This window comes from Panthera leo, chromosome E3 (assembly GCF_018350215.1).
Source record: "Panthera leo isolate Ple1 chromosome E3, P.leo_Ple1_pat1.1, whole genome shotgun sequence".
Taxonomy (NCBI): Eukaryota; Metazoa; Chordata; class Mammalia; order Carnivora; family Felidae; genus Panthera; species Panthera leo.
This window is the reverse complement of record NC_056694.1, coordinates 22819649-22840486: the sequence shown is the minus strand read 5'-3', so window position 1 is coordinate 22840486 and position 20838 is coordinate 22819649. Positions and strand designations below refer to the sequence as shown.

General features: G+C 49.3%; 1 protein-coding gene across 1 annotated transcript in view; it reads right to left on the bottom strand.

The window, feature by feature from the left end:
- The window catches only part of COG7 (component of oligomeric golgi complex 7), an 83941-nt gene that overhangs the window by 4536 nt on the left and 58567 nt on the right, over window positions 1-20838 (bottom strand). Inside the window, exons 11-16 of the mRNA XM_042921191.1 lie at window positions 20415-20480; window positions 15663-15849; window positions 13945-14085; window positions 7727-7810; window positions 3736-3850; window positions 1623-1766 (exon numbers count right to left, since the gene is read on the bottom strand). Coding sequence (XP_042777125.1) covers window positions 1623-1766; window positions 3736-3850; window positions 7727-7810; window positions 13945-14085; window positions 15663-15849; window positions 20415-20480 — 737 coding nt within the window. The remainder of the gene's footprint in view (window positions 1-1622; window positions 1767-3735; window positions 3851-7726; window positions 7811-13944; window positions 14086-15662; window positions 15850-20414; window positions 20481-20838) is intronic.

Sequence of the window (20838 nt, the reverse complement as noted above, 5' to 3'; positions counted from 1 at the left end):
CCCTGGCATGCCCTGCAGACGCCTGCCGACTTTCCGTCAATGGCGGGGCTCATGTCTTCTCGCTGACGGGACCGCAGCTCCAGGCGCGGCCTGCATCTTCCCTGGTGTCTTCTGGAGGCTTCCTGCCCTGACTGGCTGGCTGGCTCATGTCCAGCCCAGGACGGGCTGCTTCCCAGGAAGGGCGCCAGCGATTGGCCAGGTACCTGTCGCCGCACGAGTTTATCCGTAACTGAGCTCCACTCTACTGGGAGCCAGGAGCTGCATCAGAGTGGCAGCCCACGGTCTCCCATGACACTTCTGTTTGACCAGCAGAGTGAGTCTGGGTTTTGTTTTGATGCTTAATTTATCTTTAAGGTGGCCACAGCCCTCCCCTGTGGTGCTACCCGTGGTGCCACCGCCTGGCAGCTTCACACACCAGCCCTACCTTCCTGGCTCCTCACCACACTCCTCACTGTGTGAGCTCAGTAAACCCAGGGATGGCCGAAAGCTCCACGCCCTGCAGCTGGCACGTAACAGATGCTCCGTCACTGCTGAATGGGGAACAGGATTCAGGGGGACACGAACAGAGAGAGAGAAATAATAGGGGCAATGCCCAGGTCTCACTAGTTCCGGCACGTTCCGTCCTCAGTGCTTCTGTCTGTACTAACAGGGACCACCTACGAGCCCCTGAGTCTCCTCATCCGTCTTCCCTGAACACTGTGCCCAGTGACGTGGAGAAGGGCTGGCTGTTCCTCTGTAACCGCTGAGAGCTGACGGTGGAATGAAACCAGGACACCTGGATTCCGGGCCTGGCTCTGTCACTAGTGGCTCTGAGACCTGGAGGAAGGTGCCTCACTTCTATCTCTTCTGCGGCTTGGCCCTGTGGTCCATCCAGGTCAAAGCTCTTCTAGGTCCCCAGGGAGCTGATGATCTTCGAGGCTCTTACCACCCTCTCCCCACCACCCCGAGAGCTGCCTCAGGTGAAGAGCAGACAGGTCAATGGAATGATACCAAGAGAGTGGGGAGACTCCCCTCCACCTGCCTGCAGCACCCCAGCCTCAGAGCACCACATCCTGTAGGGATGGGTGCCGGTGGGAGCAGGTGGACACGTGCCCCTCTAACCCAGGGGGCAGGCAGGTACCACGGCCTCGAGGTAGGTGGCCTCGTTATTCAGCACGATGGAGGGGGAGACCTCTGTCACACGCCAACCTTACAGGGAAGCTCTGAACGTGAACATGGCACCGGATGTGGGTATGAGGGCTCGGCTCGTTGCCTGGCATGCCTGGTGCGTGGTGACAACATTGGTTTGGGTGATTATACAAACGCAGCAGCAGAAGACAAGGCAGCACAACACACGTCTGTATCACTTACTTCGACTCGCCTCACTGAAGCTCCGCTTAACAGCGCTCAGCCTCGCAGCCCATCAGGATCCCCCAGGACGTTTTTCCAAATACTGACGTCCAGCCTTCAACCCAGACTTACAAGGCCAGAATCCCTGGGGGCCAGGTCTAGAGAATCTGCATTTGTAACACGCTCCACAGCCAAGCCCAGAGGTGAAGTCAAGGGGAGAGCTGGAGTCGACAGATGCCTCGGGCCCCAGCTGTCCCTCCCGTCACCCATCCTGGGGGTGGGGGGGAACTCACCGATGTCGGTGACCAGCTGCTTGGTGGAGTGCGGGGTCAGCTCAGGGATCTGCAGGATCACGTCACAGTAGGTCTGCATGGTGGCTCTGGCAATGGAGCCCAGCCAGTTATCAGCTATGTTGTCCAGCTCAGGCAGCTCATCCCCTAGGAGGGAGAAAAGGTCACCAGAAGGTCCCGCTCAGGACAATCCCATCGCCAACAGCTTTTACCTTCCGAGTGACCAGGCCCACAGCACGTGTTGTATGCACAAACACGCCAGGGAGCTGTGATCTCAGTGGGGAATGCAGGGAACCGAAAACAATCACAACTTAGGTCAACTGGTATCGACTTGAGTGAGAAGAGGATTCAGAAGAAGAAACAGTCAGGGGAGGGAGAGTGATCTCTGTGTTCCCAAAGGCAGGGGACTGGGCGTAGCCATGAGGGCCTGGAGGGAGGGCAGCCCCACACCAGCTGGGAAGGCGGGAGAGTGGTCACAGCCAACAGGGAACAGGTGGCACGTCAGGACTGAGACCTGGGCCAAGGCCACCAACCACTGATGAGCTGGGTGCCGCCCAACCTCTCAGAGATGCTCGCCGTCTGCTGTAAAATGGAGGGGACAACAGTCTTGCTGTTCCGGGGCTGCTACGGGAATCACCAGAGGCCTTGGCACGGGTCGAGTGTGTGTGCCACACACTTGGTGCTATGCACACAGTGACTCTTGGTGTCACACCACTTATGGGGAGGGAGAAGGGGTATGGAGGGGGGCGCAGCAGGGGGCGGTGCTGGGGGACAGAGCTAGGTCACAGAGGGCTCCCTGAGAACCACGTGGACCCCATGTCAGAGGAAACAGGCAATGGCTGCGAGATCCCAGCAAGATTGCGATGTGACAAGCCCACGTCGGGGAGAGCCAGTCAGGCTGGGGCGGGGCAAGGGGGAGGACGGAGCAGCCATTCTGGCCACACAGGCCTGAGCTGGGGGGTGGGAGGAAGGTGGCCACCTGATAGCAGAAATGGGAAGAAGGGGAGGAAGGAGAGCAACATTAAAACAAACAAAAAAGTATGGGGACAAGCACTGAATAATAGTACATTTAGAAGGTAAGCAAAGTGCTTCCGCCGCCACCACCACCACCAATAATAATAATATAATAATAATAATACAGAACATAAAGCTGCATGTCAAATATCATCTGTGCAGACAGTGGCGTCCAGAGGGTATGTGGGAAAACGGAAACACCATCATGTTCGATGATAGGACGTCATGATTTATTCTTTCAAACCCATGACCTTATTTGATATCTAGCATCTATACAACAAGCACAAACTAGAAAGTTAAAAACCAAGACAGGATGAACATAAACAAGCATAAGGCCAAGAACGTGAAATCTAGGGCTTCCGCCCCAGAACCAGATGTGATTTTATTCTGTGATACCTTCTTAAGCTGCTGAATAAGCTGCTGAATGTTTTATATATCACATGATTTTTCTGTTTGTCCAACCTTATGAAGGAGGCCTATAATATCCAATGTTAGGATAAGATGATTGTTGATCAGAAAGTATACGGTCCCTGTTCAACCTCGCCAGGCCCAGATCATGAGAAAAAGGAAAAGTTTTAATTCATTGCCATTTTACCTTGTCGGTTTAGAGATCTAGGAACCCTGGGGGGTTGGGAACAAGCTGTGGCCAGAGGCATCTGGACAGGAACATCACCTCTATGGTGAAGGGTTTATGTTTGTTCTCACGAGCAAAACTGTTCTGGGTGCCACTGTTCCCAGAGAGAAGGGGCTCGCATTCACCGGGTGGGACCCTTGCAGAGCTCGCTTCCACCTCCAGTGAGTACGTGTGACCCGGACCCCGGACCCTCGTGCCACTGCCTCCCCGGCTGAGGGGCACTGGCGGAGCCCCTCTCCAGGGACACCTGGCACACGGTGAGGCAGTCACCCTGTCCCTAATCTACTCTGTCCTGCAGAAGTTTCTCGGGGGGGCGGGGGGTACATCAGGTGGACCCCATCTTTCCTGTCCCTATTTTAGAGTCTCAACAACTCTCTCCCAGGGAGTCTGGAGAGGCGCGTGTGCGGGTAGGGGGAGGCCGGCAGCTACAGCGAGCCCCCTCCCTGCTTTCTGGCGGGCCCTTCTCACCTTGCTCAGGAGGAAAGGGCAGCTTCCCAGCATGCAGCGCCAGTTCCAAGGCAGAGTCCTCCTGAGTCACAAAAGGCTCGAGATTCAGGGGGAGGGACATGATATACTGCCCAATCTGAAACAGAAGAAAGCACTTTCAGCCCACACTAACACAGGTAATTATTTCTGCAGTACGTTCGCGTGCAGGCATTTAGGGTGCAGACAAAACCATTAGGCCTGGGGCAGCCCCTGATCTTTCCAGTGTGCAGTAATACTGACTGCTACGACAGCACCTTAAAAAAATCAATGGGAACTTGCATGTATATCACAGATTCATCCTCACACTAATGGCCTCACTATTTTTGGAATGCATTCAATGCAATCTCTACCTCAAATGAGGTAATAGATACCGACAAGCAATAACAAGTTATTATTACTATTCATAGATCCCAAACCAGTAAGGTGCTAAGGTCAGCAAGTGCATGGCCAAGCAAGAGTTCAAATCCTGTCTCCTGGACTTGGCTATGGGTCTCTCTTTTAGAAATGTTCTAACTACGAGAAGAAAGGAATTTTGTTGGGGGAAAAAAGCTACTTATGAATTAACCTGGAGGGAAACTGTTGTTTGGATAATACAAACTCTAGAAAATAAAGATCAACACCACCTTCTTGGCTGGTAGGGGCTCGTAAAAGACCGGATTACAAGACATTTGGGATGAGCCCACAAATAATACAGTGTTTGTCCTGTGTTTGTCAGACGCACATGGCAGTCATCATGGGTAGACTTCAGACACCAGTTTCTATTAAAACTCATGCCTGTTTTGGTTTTAAGGTCAATATATGCTTTTGTTTCACAAATGAGGTTGATTTTCAGGTTATGACAACATATTGTTTTTTTCTTAAATGGCTTTGACCCTGTTGTTGCTTTTTGGGGGGTTCTATATTTATCCCATACATTTAAATTTACAGTTGATACTGATTCTGCAAAATGTAAGTCCAAGGATTATCCAAGTAAGATTTTCCCCTCCTGGCCTCACACACATCGACACGGTGGCAGACCCCCAAAATCTCCCAGCCCAGAGGGAGATTCCACACATTTCCTAATACTGAATGCGGGCTGGCTATAGTAAGTCTAAACATCCTATGGTCCATCATGCTAACAAAACAGAGTAGTTTGCTCTCCCTTTAAAGAGGTACACAGATGGTAAAATAAACGAAGTCAGCCTTTTTTCCTTTCATTTACTTAGTACAGTCTCTCATTCAAACTAGACAAGTGGGGGGCGCCTGGGTGGCTCGGTCGGTTGAGCGTCCGACTTCGGCTCAGGTCATGATCTCGCGGTCTGTTAGTTCGAGCCCCGCGTCGGGCTCTGTGCTGACAGCTCAGAGCCTGGAGCCTGCTTCAGATTCTGTGTCTCCCTCTCTCTCTGCCCCTCCCCCACTTGTGCTCTGTCTCTATCAAAAAATAAATAAATGTAAAAAAAAATAAAAAATTTCAAACTAGACAAGTGGGCCACTTTCCTCACTAATAACAACCATCACAATGCCTTTCAGCTTGCAAATGGCAACGAATTCATCATTTTCCCACAAGGCTGGAGGAAGAAAAGGATGCTATGGGATTTCTCCATTCTGATTCCATGTGGCAGGTACTTCCTGAATACTGACTATGTGCAAAGAGTCTGGGGAGTGCTCCTGTGTTTGGTATACTTCCCACCTGTAGCCATGACCTTCTGGCTAAATCCACACACCCAGCTGTACTTGAAATGAAGCGTCAGGATCACTATACCTCACATCTACAGTGTTTTTCATTTTTCAAAGCATTTTCTCCTATTTCGCCCTATATCATGTTCGTGCGGCTGTTGTGTGGGAGAGGGCATTCACCAAGGAGGCAAAGTGTCACTTAGGTGCCAAATTTCGATAACCTGGTATCTTAAACTTCAACGAGTTGGCTTAGATGGTGGGGATTGCTGTGGTCCCTGGACAGTTCCCATGACTCCAGGTCTCCCTCGGGAGTTCTGTCGACATTCATCTTTTGGAAATCAGTGCAGACAGGGATGCCTACCATCGCACCTGAGGATATTTTCCTACCGTTCTCACATACGCAATAAATACTCCTTGATATCCTGTTTGGGTAAGCTCAGTGACTCAGGAAAAATGAAGAGCTAGCTTTGTGGTCAGATGGACTTGGGCTTGAGTTCTGGCTCTACCACCGTGTGACCTTCCTGGTGTCCTCATCTCTGACATGACGATGACCTCATACTTACTCCAAAGGGCCGTGCCAAGGGTGAAATTAATGCTGCGATACATGCATAAAGCTCCTGGCGTCCTAACAGAGTGGCCACTGGATAAATGGTTTCCCTGCCCCTCTCTCACTCCCCACAGCCTTGCTGCTGGCCTGTGAAACATTACTGCCGACCAGCTCACATTGTTGTCAAGATAAAATTCTGCCTAGATGGCGCGCTAACTCATGGCATTGATAAAAGCCTGGCACTGAGCTTGCACACAGTGTGGGTTCGATGAGTGTTCATTTCCTGAGTGCACGTCACCAGCCCCCAGGGACAATCTGTAACTCAGGGGCGTCACGCCAGGTGGAAAAGGGCCCTCCCTTACTCCTCCATGTCTCAGTTTCCTCAGGAATGATTCCTTAAGATCATTCAATAATCTCTCAAGTCCCTTCCAGCATCATCCTTTCCGGAATCAATTTAGATTGTAATGCATACTGGCTCAATTCTAAAAATAAGGTTATTGCCATTGTTGTGAAAAGCAGCCCACATCTGAATAGTTTCATCAGTAAAGGTTATCAGGTAATGGCCTGGAAAACGGGAGGAAAGTGACTGCCACTTTGAACTGGACACCCTCCCAACCGACAGAGAAAACAATGCCATCTTCCTCGGTACTGCTGGTAGGATCACCAGACATGTCTAACCGTGCAAGGGTCACTTTTAAAATTCCTTTGTATCTCTTACAATAGAGTCATAACTGGCACAGCAGTGGGTTCTAAAGTGACAGCATTAGGCAGAGATTGCTTATCCCAGAATCACCCTGGAGAATCCCAGATGTCTCTCAGAGCTGGACTATATTACCTCTACCCAGTATTTGTCATGCACACTGACCTCCAAGAGCGACAGAGCTAGACTGCAGCAAGGAAGGACAAGAAAGGCCACGTGCAGATGTCTTGGTGACTGTCAATTCCCAGGGGTGAATGGAGGAAAGGACCCTGAACTGCCCCGCTCCCCTGTAGGGTCTATTCTGTTCTTTTTCTAATATTAAACCTCTATAAATACAATTCTTAAGAGATTTATTTCCTGCTGTGAAATTCCACATGAAAGTATTCCACACAGGGCCTGGTGCATAATAGGTGCTCACTAAAATGTTTGCTGAATTTGAATTCAGAACTATATACACACTGTTCCTCTGAAAAGTCCAGAGAAGAATCTGGCCACCTGCTTCCTGTCCTCCCAAGTCAGAATTTCCTATGTGTACTCACACTGTGATGCCCTTAGGTACTGGTCATGCCTCACATCGGGAGGTGTATGAACATGTTACATTTTTGAAATCAGCTTGTTTTTCGTCAGTTGATTTAATAAGGAAATCAGCCGCCTTTCCTTAAAGTCCTGGATATGGGGGCACCTGGGTGGCTCAGTCGGTTAAGCGCCCGACTTCGGCTCAGGTCATGATCTCATGGCTTGTGGGATCAAGCCCCATGTCGGGCTCTGTGCTGACAGCTCAGAGCCTGGAGCCTGCTTCAGATTCTGTGTCTCCCTCTCTCTCTCTCTCTGCCCCTCCCCTGATCGTGCTCGTTCTCTCTCTCTCAAAACTAAATAAACATTTTTTAAAAATTAAAAAAAAAATAAATAAAGTCCTGGATATGGATGGAAACTACTCTATCCATAGGAAGCATAGGTTCAGACAGCACCGATGCGGTAATGACTACTTTCCCAGGAGGCCAGAATCAAAAGACAAGGCACGGTCTGCAATGCTATGACTGCCCCTGGAGAAAAGTGCACGGAACTCTTACATTGCTGATGTACTCGAGAGGGGTGAGGCTGAAGGTGGGCAGATCGTCGGTCAAGGTCTCGCCAATGCCTGCTGTGTTCCAGCTCTAGGGGAGGAAAGACAGAAAGCGGTCAAGGTCACAGAAGCCAGGTGCCACAGAAAAGCACCACATGCCAGAAAATACTTGAAGAATGCACCACTCCTATAGGTGTCTTTGCTCCAAGATGGCCTTGGAAATCATCACTATTTTACAGATCAGGGACTTCTCTTTAAATCATCACCTTGAGGGGCGCCTGGGTGGCTCAGTCAGTTGAGCTTCTGACCTCAGCTCAGGTCATGATCTCACGGTTTGTGGGTTCGAGCCACGCATCAGGCTCTGTGCTGACAGCTCAGAGCCTGGAGCCTGCTTCCGATTCTGTATTTCCCTCTCTCTCTGCTCCTCCCACTCTCGCTCTCTCTCTCTCTCTTGCTCTCTCTCTCTCTCTCAAGAATAAATAAGCATGGGTGCCTGAGTGGCTCAGTTGGTTAAGCGTTCAACTTCAGCTCAGGTCATGATCTCGTGGCTTGTGGGTCTGAGCCCTGCATTAGGTTCTATGCTGAAAGCTTAGAGACCGGAGCCTGCTTCAGATTCTGCATCTCCCTTTCTCTCTGCCTCTCTCTCTCTCGCTCAAAAATGAACATTAAAAAAAATAAAAATAAATGTTAAAATTTAAATCATCACCTTGAAACCTGCCACAGAGAAAATAATCCTTTCTCTCTCCCTCTCCCCACCCCCCTCTGCATTCCTATAGATCCCTAAAACAGGAGCTCCTATCTTCTCAACAGACCTATTTGGTGGGAATGGATCCCAGTTGTTGATCCCACTCAGATTGTGAAGAGCTGTGTATCCTGAGGTCTGAGTTTCTCTACTAGGTGGGCACTACAGGGTAAGAGCTGCTGGGTGCAGGTGGCCTCGCTAACCCCGGGGTCTTCAGCCCCAGATCCTCCACAGAGGATCACATGTAAATCCCTATCTTGGGAAGCGCTTTCTGGCTGCAGGAATATCCAAACCACACTTACTGACATACTTAACTGCTTTTATTTCTAGCTGTCTTCTGGATTTATTTCTCAGGGATGGAAAGAATCTCCAAACCCCACCAACTGCCCTTCTGTCCTCTTTGTGACTCCTCTGTCATCTGGGGAGATGCTCTTCCTCTTGACATTTCAAGTGAGTACATCTCCGGTATCACCAAGTGAGCCTCCCCAGCATTCTCTCTAGAGTCAGGCACACTGCCAGCACGTCCATGGTTACATTGTTCATACAGAACTTGGCACGCCTTCATACAGAAATCTAGTTTCTTCATTCCAGCCTGAGTCACCCCAAAGCCAGCCTGGAAAACAAGGCCCTCTCTGGCTGCGCTCCTGGAGTGGCTCCCAGGTCACGGTGGAGTTGCTCTCCACAGCCACCTGATGCCCGATCTGGTTGCTTGATCCTTTAAGCAGCGTTCCGGGAATGTAATGACCACGTGCACCCCTGGGCTCCCAGCCCAGGCTCAGCCTCAGCTGCCCTCCCCACGTCCCCTAGCACCGGCTCGGTTCTGATTTTCTTTGCTTGAGACCAGTTCTTTTTCCTCCCCACCCCCACCCCTAGTTTTCTAAGTTCCTTGTTCTTGCATGAGAATCCTCTTCTGTTTCAAAATAGCCTGCTTTTCTTCAGTTAACTCCCACCCCATTAAGAAGACACACTCTGATCACCCACATGTACCGAGTGCCCATGATGCACAGAGCCTTGTGCCCCACTTGGCAGAGAGGAGACAAAGAAGTGTAAGACTTGGTCCTCGCTCTCCAGAAGCTCCTTGAGAAACCAAGACCCCCTGATATGCTCCCACGCTATAAACCCCCACGCACCCAGGCTTCCACTTGGGAGTTCTCAGGGGCAGATGCAAGGTTTGATACAGTAAGAGCTCTAAGGAGCAAGGGCTCCGGCTGATTATAGAGGGCGGTGGGATGCCTGAGGTGCACAGACAGAAGACTGGAAGAGAAAGTGTAGCCCTGAACTGTGGGCTAAGAAAGGGCTTTATTTTCAACAAATAAATTGCGAGACTATGAGAGAGAGGAGAGGAGAGGAGAGGAGAGGAGGAGAGGGAGGGAAGGGTCCGGAAGGGTGGTCTGTAGTTCATAAAAGACACATCGAGCAATCCCGATGTGCACAATGAACCTGGGTCCTGATTCAGACGGTGAAATTATGACCTTTATGACAATTGGAAATTTGAACACTGATTACTGATATCAAGGAATCATTTCTGACTTAGGGGTGATTATGGCACTGTGATTATTTTTAGAGTTGCCCCCCTTTAGAGAAGGGGTATATACGAGACAGATGGCCAGGAGATGACCATGCTGGAGCAGGGTGATGAGGACGTGGGGTTCAGTAGACTCCTCTCCCCATTCTTGCATATGTGTGAACACCTCCTCAATAAAATGTTTTTTTAAATCGACCCTTACACTGGGTCTGGGGAGGTAGGGACGGGTCCTGAGTCGGGGGACAAAGTCAGAGTGGTGCTTTGTGAAGATTAATGCAGCACCTCAGGAGGACTGAGGGTGGGGAGGCAGATAAAAAGCTCAAGGAACAGCTGGGAGAGGAGGAGAAGCCCATCGAGGGCAGTGGCCACAGGAACAGACAGGAGACATCTTTAAAAAGAAGGAACAATGCAACACAGTGGTGAGGTCACTGGCAAAGAGCAGAGGCAAGAGGGCAGAGACAGGAAGGCCAGGGAGGCAGTGGGCTGGGAGAGGGGATGGTGCGAGGGCTGAGCTGCAGGGAAAGGGCAGCATCCCCCAAGTGCATCCAGGGGACTCACACTGCAGGCTGGAGGCCCCTGAAGGCTCCAGAAGGCTCCGTGGGGAGGTGGGAGGAGAGTGGACAGGCAAAGGGCAGAGGGGAGAAGGGAGAAGGGAGAAGAGCCGGAGTGGAACGTGGTTTGCAAGAAGGGTGGGTGTGGATCGAACTAGGGAGGCGCTTAGCAACTTATGGCGACAGGGAAATGGTGTAGGTTATTTTTTAATTGTTCAAAATTTATTTAAAATTTCCTTCAAACAGACTTTTTCTATCCATCTGTCACCAGATAATGTGGGCAAACGTCAACAGCCTGTTTGGAAATGGAATACAGTGTTGGTTTATATTCTTGAAATGTAAAAGGGTAATACAATTTACTGGCAAACATTAAAAACAAACACCGAATGACCAGGGTTTAATTTTCAAATCCTTAAGGCCCAAGTGTTTGCCTTTGTGTTGTGTGCTTTCCCCGCTGGCAACTCTCAGAGAGCAGTTCCTCCTAACCTCAGTTCCCAGCGCCCCGGGGGGCTGTGGCGGTGAGGCCTGAGTGAGGAGGTGAGATTCAGGCAACCAGGAGCCCAACTGTAGCGGGGGCTCTGGAGTACAGAAGTGGGGGTAAAAGAGCAGCGGAAAGAACAGAGCTTCCAGAACAGAGGGTCAAGATTTTAGGATTTGGGGTGGGGGCATGAGTGACCTAGGTGAGGGGATCAAGAGCACACTTACCGTGATGAGTGCTGAGTCAAGTACAGAATTGTTGAATCACTATACTGTATACCTGACACTTACGTAACACTGTATGTTAATTGCACTGGAATAAAAAAGAGGTAAAAAAAAAAAAAAAAAAAGATCCTGGTTCTTAACATTAACATGAATTGCTTGTTTTATCCTACATTACACATGAAATAGTTTCAAAATAGCTATACCATTACTACCAACAATAAAATTACTGTATGAAGTTCAAAAAAAAAAAAAAGATTTTAAGCTCTTAATAAAAATAGGGGCACCTGGCTGGCTCAGTTGGTGGAGCATGCAACTCTTGATCTCAGGGTTGTGAGCTCAAGCCCCACGCTGGGTGTAGAGATTATTTAAAAAAAAAAAAAAAAAAAGGCACCTGCGTGGCTCAGTTGGTTAAGCATCTGACTCTTGGTTTTGGCTCAGGTCATGATCTCACGGTTGGTGAGTTCAAGCCCACGTCTGGCTCTACCCTGACAGTGCTAACCCTGCTGGGGATTCTCTCTCTCTCCCTCTCTTTCTGCCCACCCCCCCCCTCCTCAAAATAAACAAATAAACATTTTTTTTTATTAAAAAAAATTTTTTTAATGTTTATTTTCAAGAGAGGGAGAGAGAGTGTAAGCAGGGTCGGGGCAGAAAGAGAGGGAGACACAGAATCCGAAACAAGCTCCAGGCTCTGAGCTGTCAGCACAGGGCCCGACGTGGGATCTGAACTCATGAACTGCGAGACAATGACCTGAGCCAAAGTCGGACGCTTAACTGAGCCATTCAGGAGCCCCGCCCCCCCCAATTTTTTTAATTTAAAAAAAAAGAAAAGCGAAGAAAAATAATAAAAGCAGCCAGATCTGGAGGTTGGGGAGGGGGATGGGAAGGATGAAGAATGCTAATCCCCTCCTCTTTCAGAGCAGCTCAGCTGGTATCAGCAGCTACCTGAGATGCAAACATGACTAACCCAAAGCAAGGACCCCAGCCTCTTGATGGTTTTCGTAATCTTTTTTCAGCAACGTTGGAAAGATCTTCTGGGGGCTGATATCTTTTGTGGGGAAGAACCTGTTATCTCAGGCTCCACGATTCCTCTGCTTTCACTTAGTTGATCTTCCTTTTCTAGTCACATTCAAATGAACGTTATGTTGTATACATTTTGGCTTTAAAGAACAGCACGTGCAGGACAGTGCATCCCCTCTATGGATCCATCTGTCTATCCACTGGTGCCCGGCCAGCCTCCAACTTGGGGCAGGAAGAGGTGTCTGTCTGGGTTGAACACCACACATTCCCACTGATTTCTACACTGTGGGATTTTGAGGGATTTATTGCTTTTTTCATTGTACGTTCCTGTACCACCTGAATTTCTGAAAATGAGTATGTGCCATTTTTACTTCTAAAAAACTGTCATTCCTACTTAAAAAATGAGAATCGCAGAGAAGAAAGCCAGCAATATTAAGCATGTACTCTGTGGCAGCTGCTGGGCTAAATTCTATCATAATACAAATCCTCACGTATCTGCACGGTCAGAAACAGCTCACCCGCATTTGACGAGGAGAGGAGGCTCACACAGGAAGCCGCGCGATCCGGCAGGCCCAAGTCACAGACATCGCTTCCACCGCGCTGTGACAGGAGCACCTCTCCTCCAGTCTCGCCCTCCCCCACCCACAACAGAAACACAGAATCTGACCAGGGTGGGTCCCCTGGCATTTTTCAGGGAAAAAATCATAAAGAATGAAAATCATGGAATTTCAGAACTTTGAAAGCATGTGGTCCAACCCCTTGTTTCATGGATGGGGGATCTGAGACCCAGAGACTTCACCCAGGTCATACGGTGAAGTGAGCAGCTCTTGAGCCCTGGCCTCGTAGGCTTTCTGGAGGGTGGCAGGAAGTAAGGAACTTGTAATCGTGCCCTCCCAGTTCTTTACACTTCCTAAAAGATCTCTTGGTTATTAAAGGTCCATAACTGGATCTTTCTCAAAACACTATCTCTAAAAACAAAACAAACCAAACAAAACAAAGCTGAATCCAGAGAGCCTGGAACTGTCATTGAGAAAGGCTGGCAAAGGGGTTGTCCTAGAAATCCAGGTGGCAGTGATGACATGGGGCCCGAGGAACTCAGAACCAGTGGAGAAGCTGTGACTGATGGGTAGTCCCTTGAAGGGAGTCAGGACAAGTAGAACAGAAGCCAGGGAAGGGAGGTACTCTGGGAACAGCCACAAAGAAAAGGCATCAAGGACAGAAAAGAGCAGAGTCCTTCAAACTCCGTCAAAATCACCAGATCAGATCTGGGGAGGCGCTCTCCTGGGTGGAGCTCCAGAAACAATCCTCCTGGAAAGGATGCAATCTCAGGGGATGAAGAGCTGCTGTGACCTGCCCCTGCCTATCCAGGGGCACAGGATCTCCCTCACTTCTCCCTGCCAGGGCACAGCTATGCTGATCCAAATGGCGCAAGTTAATCAAGCAGTAATAATAATCCCAAGCAGTCTAGAAAGAAAGCATCTCAGTGACTCCAATTAAGATAAGAAATTCTTGCTAAGCAGCGAGTTGCAAGGGAACAGTGAGTCTGTAAGGTGGGCCTTTCAGCCAGGAGAGTTAGAACGGTTCCTCCTAAAGCTCCTGGGGGGTGGGAGGAGGCGGTGCCCACACTAAAAAATGCTTGGGAAGGAGGCAGTGCCCAGGGGGGTGTCTGCAGTCAGTGGGAAACTCACGTCCATCTTGGAAACAAGCAGCAGCTGCTGTTTGATGCGCAGGAAAACGGAATCAAAAGCCAGCTGGTGGGCCTGCTGGTTAAGTCGAGTCAGGGCCATGCGAGATGCAGACAGTAGGTTGTGGTTACTTGACCCTTTTTCCTAAGACAAGAAAACACAAAAGGCTATTAGGTCCTGGCTGTAACCAAGGTTTTAGCTAGTTTGACATTTTTGAAAAGCCACTGAGAGGAAAACAGTGAGGGGGCAGGTCTATACAGTAGTGTTCCCAAGCCTGGTTGTGCCCTGGCACCTGCTTTGGAACATGCTGGATTACAGGTGCACAGGCTCCACCTCAGGGCTACTGAATCGGAGTCCAGCAGGGGTGTGGGGCCCAGGAAGCACTGTTTTAAATTCACTTTTCCAGGTAATTCTGATTCGTCTGAGCTCACACAAGCTGATGGACTGGAAGTGTAGGAAAAATTAACCTGTGGCTGTTCCTCGGGGATAGAGGAAGAAGAAGAAAACGTTAAGTGTCAGGTATAGACAAGACTGGGAGACAGAAGCCTGATTCCCAGCGAGGTCAACTCAGTTACACCTGGCTATACAGCAAAGCGTGCACAACCTATACGAGTCCCAGGGAATTCCAAACCGCCTGAGAAAATACAGAGATGGAAAATGTAACCCTGGTTTTGCTATTATAAATGAACCGATTACAACAAACTAAATCAGATCAGCAATAAAGATAAACAGAACTGCTTTCACCTAATCACGGAAGCATGGATGAATGAGCCTGGACAAGTGTTTTAAGAAGTGTTTGTCAAGCTCAGATGCAGCCAGTTGGTGTGCCTGAGTGCAAATCTGAGACCATGTGAGGGCAACAAGGAAGCCTCAGACATGTGCAGAGGGTCACTGTGCAGTCGCCCACAGAGCTCAAGGCCTGGTAGGACACTCTGAGGTTGCATTTGGTGCCATGAGAACAGCAGTGTCTATTCGAACCCGACCAGGGGAAGGGGAGATGGTTCTGGAAGGGATGTTGCAGCCCTCCTAGGATCCTGGGGCCATTCAAAAGTTGCTGTGTGGCTCATTCCATTTATTGGGAAGTTCTTCTGTCCCTGGACCCCAAGGGGCCCAAAGCTCAGAGTCAAGGGCAGCATTGTGGTAGATCAAGTAAGAGCTTAAGCTAAAGGACAGCTCGGAGGGAACACGTCCCCCGGGTCCTCCTGCTCCCATGAGGACACACTTGCTCTGGAGGCTTCCTCTGGCTTTTCCCCACCCCTCGTCCCTCCCCTGGGGAAGAGGCTCGACTTCCCCCATGGAAGGGCTGGGGGCCTCCTCTGTGGCTCCTGCCCACCAGCAGGCAGTACACACTCTGGTCCCCTCTCTGCCATTAACAGGGGACTGTCCCCAGACTGGAGCCAGGGGCTACCTGCCCCACCCATCCCCATGCAAGTCTGACTACGGCAAGCCCATCTGGACACATGTCTGAAGCCATGCTCTCCCGCCTGCCTTTCGTCAGTAATAAAGCTCTACTTATCCACCTCCTACACCTATGTATCCACTGGTTCTGACCTGGTTTCGTTTATTAGCTCCTGAAAACATGATGTGAGTGAGACAGAGAAGTGGCAGTGGGGCACGCTGCAGACCACAGCCACCCCACAGAGCCAGAAAGCCTGGATCAGGGAAGGGGTGACGAGAGAAAAGCTTCCATGTGCAAGAATGCCATCCGTCTGGTCTCATACCTTGAGGGTATAAAGTATTTCCATTAAACTGGCATATTCGGCAGGGTTATCTTTCTGGAGGTAATTATATTCTTGCCATGGGTTCCTGGTAGAGCTCTTCCTGTCTGTCAAGATGCTGTCCTGAAAGCCGGCCAGGTTCCGAGGGCTGTAGGAGTCCGAGAGATACCTGCCAGCTGTGGACAAGATCCTGAAATGAAAGCGATGACCATTATGCCCTGAGCTATTTGTGGGGAACTTCCTCCTTGGGGCATTCAGCTTGCTCCTTACTAAAATCCCAGGATATGCTTTTGAGGCAGATTGATTTCGGGTCCATTTTATAAGGAAAGGAAGACATCCTTCACCGCTGAGGCGTGAGCTGCACGTCAGATACATGAGACACCAGGTGTTTTCATTTCCTATTTAACACTCAGACCACCGGAATATGCCACCTTCCTAATGTGACATACAGCCTACACGGAGCAGTGCTCGGTTGACTACGGTCTGGAACACTATACATGTTCTGTGCAGCCCTTTCTCGCTCTGTGACCATCACTGTGTGGAATAAAGCCACAGGCTGCTGGTGGGCACCTTGGCCACAGCAGCACCAGACAGGGGCGGGAGAGTCGGTCCCAGGACAGTGGTGGCAGCACGTTGAAGCACACCTCCAGCCACAGCACTCGCTATCACACAGCCGGGCCGGAGTGGCGTTTGTCTTCAACGGCCCTGTATGGTTTACTTTCGTGGCTTAGGTGCCACACAGAGATCTACTGAGAGAAGCAGGCGCCTTCCAATTGCTCTGAGAAGGAACAATGCCTGGGGGAGGTTCTCAAGGACAGCCAATGTTTAGGGCTTGAATCTCCATCTTCTGTCTCCACCAAGGGCGGCCTTCCCTGATGGATGCTGCAAATCCTCCTGTTTCCCCCGAGCCCAGCTCTACCATCTGGTCCATATGTCCGAAATTGCACAGCACTACGTGAACATATGCCACCAGGAGGAGAGACACTGTATTACATCCCGAGTGTGGCTAACTCCCTAACCCCTCCTTCACCATAATTTCTCATGAAAGGAATTGCCGCGGACCTGGCAGCTTTTAGGTGCACGCGCTTTAAAAAAAAAAAAAAAAAAGTCCAGGGGCGCTTGGGTGACTTGGTTAAGACTCCGACTCTTGATTTCAGCTCAGGTCATGATCTCACGGTTTGTGGGTTCAAGCCCAGCATCAGGCTCTACACTGACAGAATGGAGCCTGCTTGGGATTCTCTCTCTCTCTCTCTCTCTCTCTGCCCCATCCCATCCCTGTGCATGCACATACTCTCTTAGAAATAAATATTTTTTTTAATTAAAAATTAAAAAACAAGTCCAGTGAGCCTGTCAAGGAATGCGTGTACTTGCAAACAGTGGGGACGGGCCCTTCTTCAGGAACCGCTGTTGACACAAGCAGCTACCTGCCTCTGCCACTAAAAAGTTACGGTTTTCCCTCTTGCTTAAACTCCAGGTTATTTCGGCTGGCTCTTTTGTCTGCCAAACTGTGGCCTATTCCTGCCACCCTTACTTCCAAGTCTTCACTATCTGTGGGGAAAAAATGGGGGGGTTCTTCCCCCCCCCCCGAATTCCTAGCACTGAGCACAGGGCCTGGCCCATGGCAGGGGACACTGGGTTTGGCAAGCAGGAAGTCGAGAGCTGCCTTCTGGGAAATCAGTTCCCCTTGGCAGGGCCACAGCCATACGTGTCTCCACTGTCGGCTGGGGGAAACTGAAGAAAACCAGATAAGTCAGGAATGTTTTAAGTATTAAAGATCACGGTTTAAAATGTCACTATAGTGCGCTCTACAATAAGCACCAAACCTTAAAAAAAAAAAAAAAAAAAAGAGGAATAAATATAGCTCCAACCCCAAGGAATGAATGGTATCTTTTCCTCCCCAGCCTCCTCTTCATCCAGACAGACACCATTAGATGATCTAATCATCAGACTCTGACTTCCTATGATGTGTGTTTGCTAGTGCTATGAACTAAATCTTACTGAAACCACTGGATTTCTTCACTCATAAAGAAATGTCTTCTCATCATTGGAATGGGCTATAAGTAGGTCTTGGGAATGTCAGATAATTAAACAGTCCTCGCCCTCAAGGAGCTCAGAGATTAACCGGGGAGTCCAACCTCCATCAACATGGCAGGAGAATGTAGTCAATATGCACAAAGGAGGGAGAGACTAACGTTACACTTCCATCTGCTTCCTCAATTCATTTCCTTTCACGAAAAGTTGTTAGCCACTTCTTCACAAGCCATGGAAACCTGTAAATTTACAACGGATCCCCCAAACCTGATTTCCCACTGAACTGAGACCTCATCCCAGTGAAAACACCACTGGGCCAAAAGTTAAGTGGTGGGTGCTGTGAACATGCAGAGGGGCCGTAGCAATCTCCCTGGCATCTCACCCAACTTGCCCAGTGCAAGAAAAAGCCTTCCAGTGGCACTCAGTCCATAAATCCCAAAATGATCCCTTTCTGCGAGGTGATCTTAAGAGCCCAAGAGCCAATGTCACTCTTGTCGCTGAAGCCATCTGGAGTGTTTCCAGCTACTGACTCTGCCACCCAGGGGGTGGTGGGGAGAGGAGTGGCCCTTGGGCCACGTGGAGTCTGGGCTCCCCAGGGGAGGCTGACAGGCAGATAAGTTTTATAGGCAGCTGCCACACGTGGCCTCCCTGATGGGAACACAGATGATGACTGTCACTCTTTTCCCTTTCCAGGCTCAGTGCTTTCAGAATGATATCGCCTCTCAAAGAGGCTCCCTTGGATACACCCAGTCTGTTCTCATCTCACGCCAAAGCTCAGACCAGCCTTTCAGCTTCTCTGGGCTGCAAAATACAGGTGGAGAGAGAGGCCCATCCTTTATCTACCACATCCCCATTCAGCTTCCTAACCAGATTTTTCTTTTCCTTCTAGAATGTAATATTCACTTTCATTAAAAGATTAAGGAAAACCTATGTGTCCTGATATGGAAAGATGTCTGCTTTACACATGCAGAGAAATCCAAGTCCAAGGAGAGACGCTAATTTGTGAGAAAGACAGTGTGGGGGTGATGCACTCTGGACGGCTCAGCTGAGGCGATTGGCCCAGGTTCCAATCACGGCCTCGTGTCGTGGTTCCATGACCTCAGACACAGCTATTTCCACAGATCATTTATTTTTACTTAAGTTACTACCTGTGCCAGACTCCATGCCTCGATGTTTCTTCGACTGTAAAAATGGGGATAAGAACAGTACCTACCTCTTTGACCACTGGGAGGATTAATGACTTAATTCATGTAAAGTCCTCAATGTCAGAGCTCAGTAAATTATGGGTGGGGGGAGATGTTAATAATGTTTCTTCTAGAGAGGATTTTTCACGCGAGTAGAGTTTTCATTTTTATTTTGCATACTTATGAACTGTTTTAATCTTTGCAATGAGTTGGGGCCAGGCTATAATCACTACTGAAATTAATAAAATAAGCTACATGCCTTTCTTTCAAATACATAAATGTGACATTTTCAGCTCTTCCTAGGATGCCTCTGAAAACCCTGACCCACTGGCCCTCCACCACAGGCTCCCCCACAGTATGTGCATGTGTGCATGTCGGCATGAGTGTGTGCAGAGGGTTATTGGTTACTGCATTTATATTATCTACACACTCCACTATATGCCTGGGGTGCCCGGTTTTATTCATTCCAGGAACTCACATAATTTCTGTGCTGGGCTGTTTGGGAGTTATAAACAGTTGCACATCCTAGCCAGCTATAAGCTGCCCAGAACGAAAACCACTGTGGGAGATTGTGGGACTTGAAGACGGTCTGTGGGCTCAGAAATGAAAGAAGACAAGAAGTGGCCAAAAAAAAAAAAAAAAAAAAAACCCAAAACCAAAAACGGCTGACTTGGAGCACTGACCCTGTTCCTCAGCAACTCATCCCTACTTCCCACGGGGTGGATGTGTTGTTGCGTACACCCCACACCAACCACTCCCCCCCCCACCCCCTGGAGCTTTCATTTCACAATAGACCACTGCCAGAAATTCCCTCCTGTCCAGATTGCTTTAGGACAATAAGGAATTATCCCAGAAAGAGGTGATGGGGCTGCTGCTAGGCCCTCACACAACTGTACGAAATAGATTTCTTCCCCCAGCTCCTGGAAAACACAGAAATCAGCTGTCCCAAGGGAATGGGAAATTTAGCTGGAAGAAAGAAGGAAGGAAATTTGGGAGTCTGGAGCCCTCTGAGTCTCGGGAAAACTCATCTGAAAGGGGCCACTGCAGGGCAATGGAAAACCCTGGCAGGTATCAGAATAGAGAAAGGGGTCAGAGTTAGGGGAGAGAAAGGAAACCCTCCTTCAACACACACCACCCCCAGCACCACAGAATTCTGCAGAACCCGGAAGGCTGGCTGGATTAATCCCGATTCTATAGGCTGCCCCAGGTGAATTCAACACCACCTACAATGCTGTTTCTATGGAGAAATTTATTGTGAGTCCCAATAACTAACTTACAAACAAGCAGTGGGAACCCAGCCCAATTACAATTTGGAGACAACATGTACTGTTTCCTCACTTGGGCTGAAACTTCCATATCTAACCAAAACTTTGTGACCACTGCCAAATAGCTCAGAGCCTTGCCCTTTTTAGGTGCTCAGTATTTGTTAGTCCTCGAGCTGTGTGGCTTCCAGATTTGACCATACGTTGTCATTGCTGTGCTGTGCGTTCTATCCGGTTCTTCCCAAGAACCCAGGGACTCGCCCACAGCCCTCACCTACCTGTTTGCTAGCTGCTGCTCGAAGTCCCCACATTGCCGCAGGAGCTCGCCACAGGTAGCTATTATCCTAAACAAAACAAAAGGCACTTCAAGTTCAAGTACCTGGAATGTTGACACAGGACAAACATTATCTCATTCATAAAAATTCTAACTATTCACTCCTTTTGGTGGGGCTGGATTCTGGAAAAGTGGTTAACCATCTGATAGTCTACCTGACGTGTTTTACTAATTAGTAATTCATGGAGAAGGTAAAAGTGACCCCCTTCTAATGCCCTCAAGTCACAGGCCTCTCTGCTTCGAATCACAGTTCTGTCTACAGGTCAAATGATCTTACATTCCCAAACTACTGAGGAGCTCTGGGGCTTTGTCCTTAAGAAAACGGGTTGGAAACACTTCCTATCTAAAATTTAAAAACCAGGGCACCT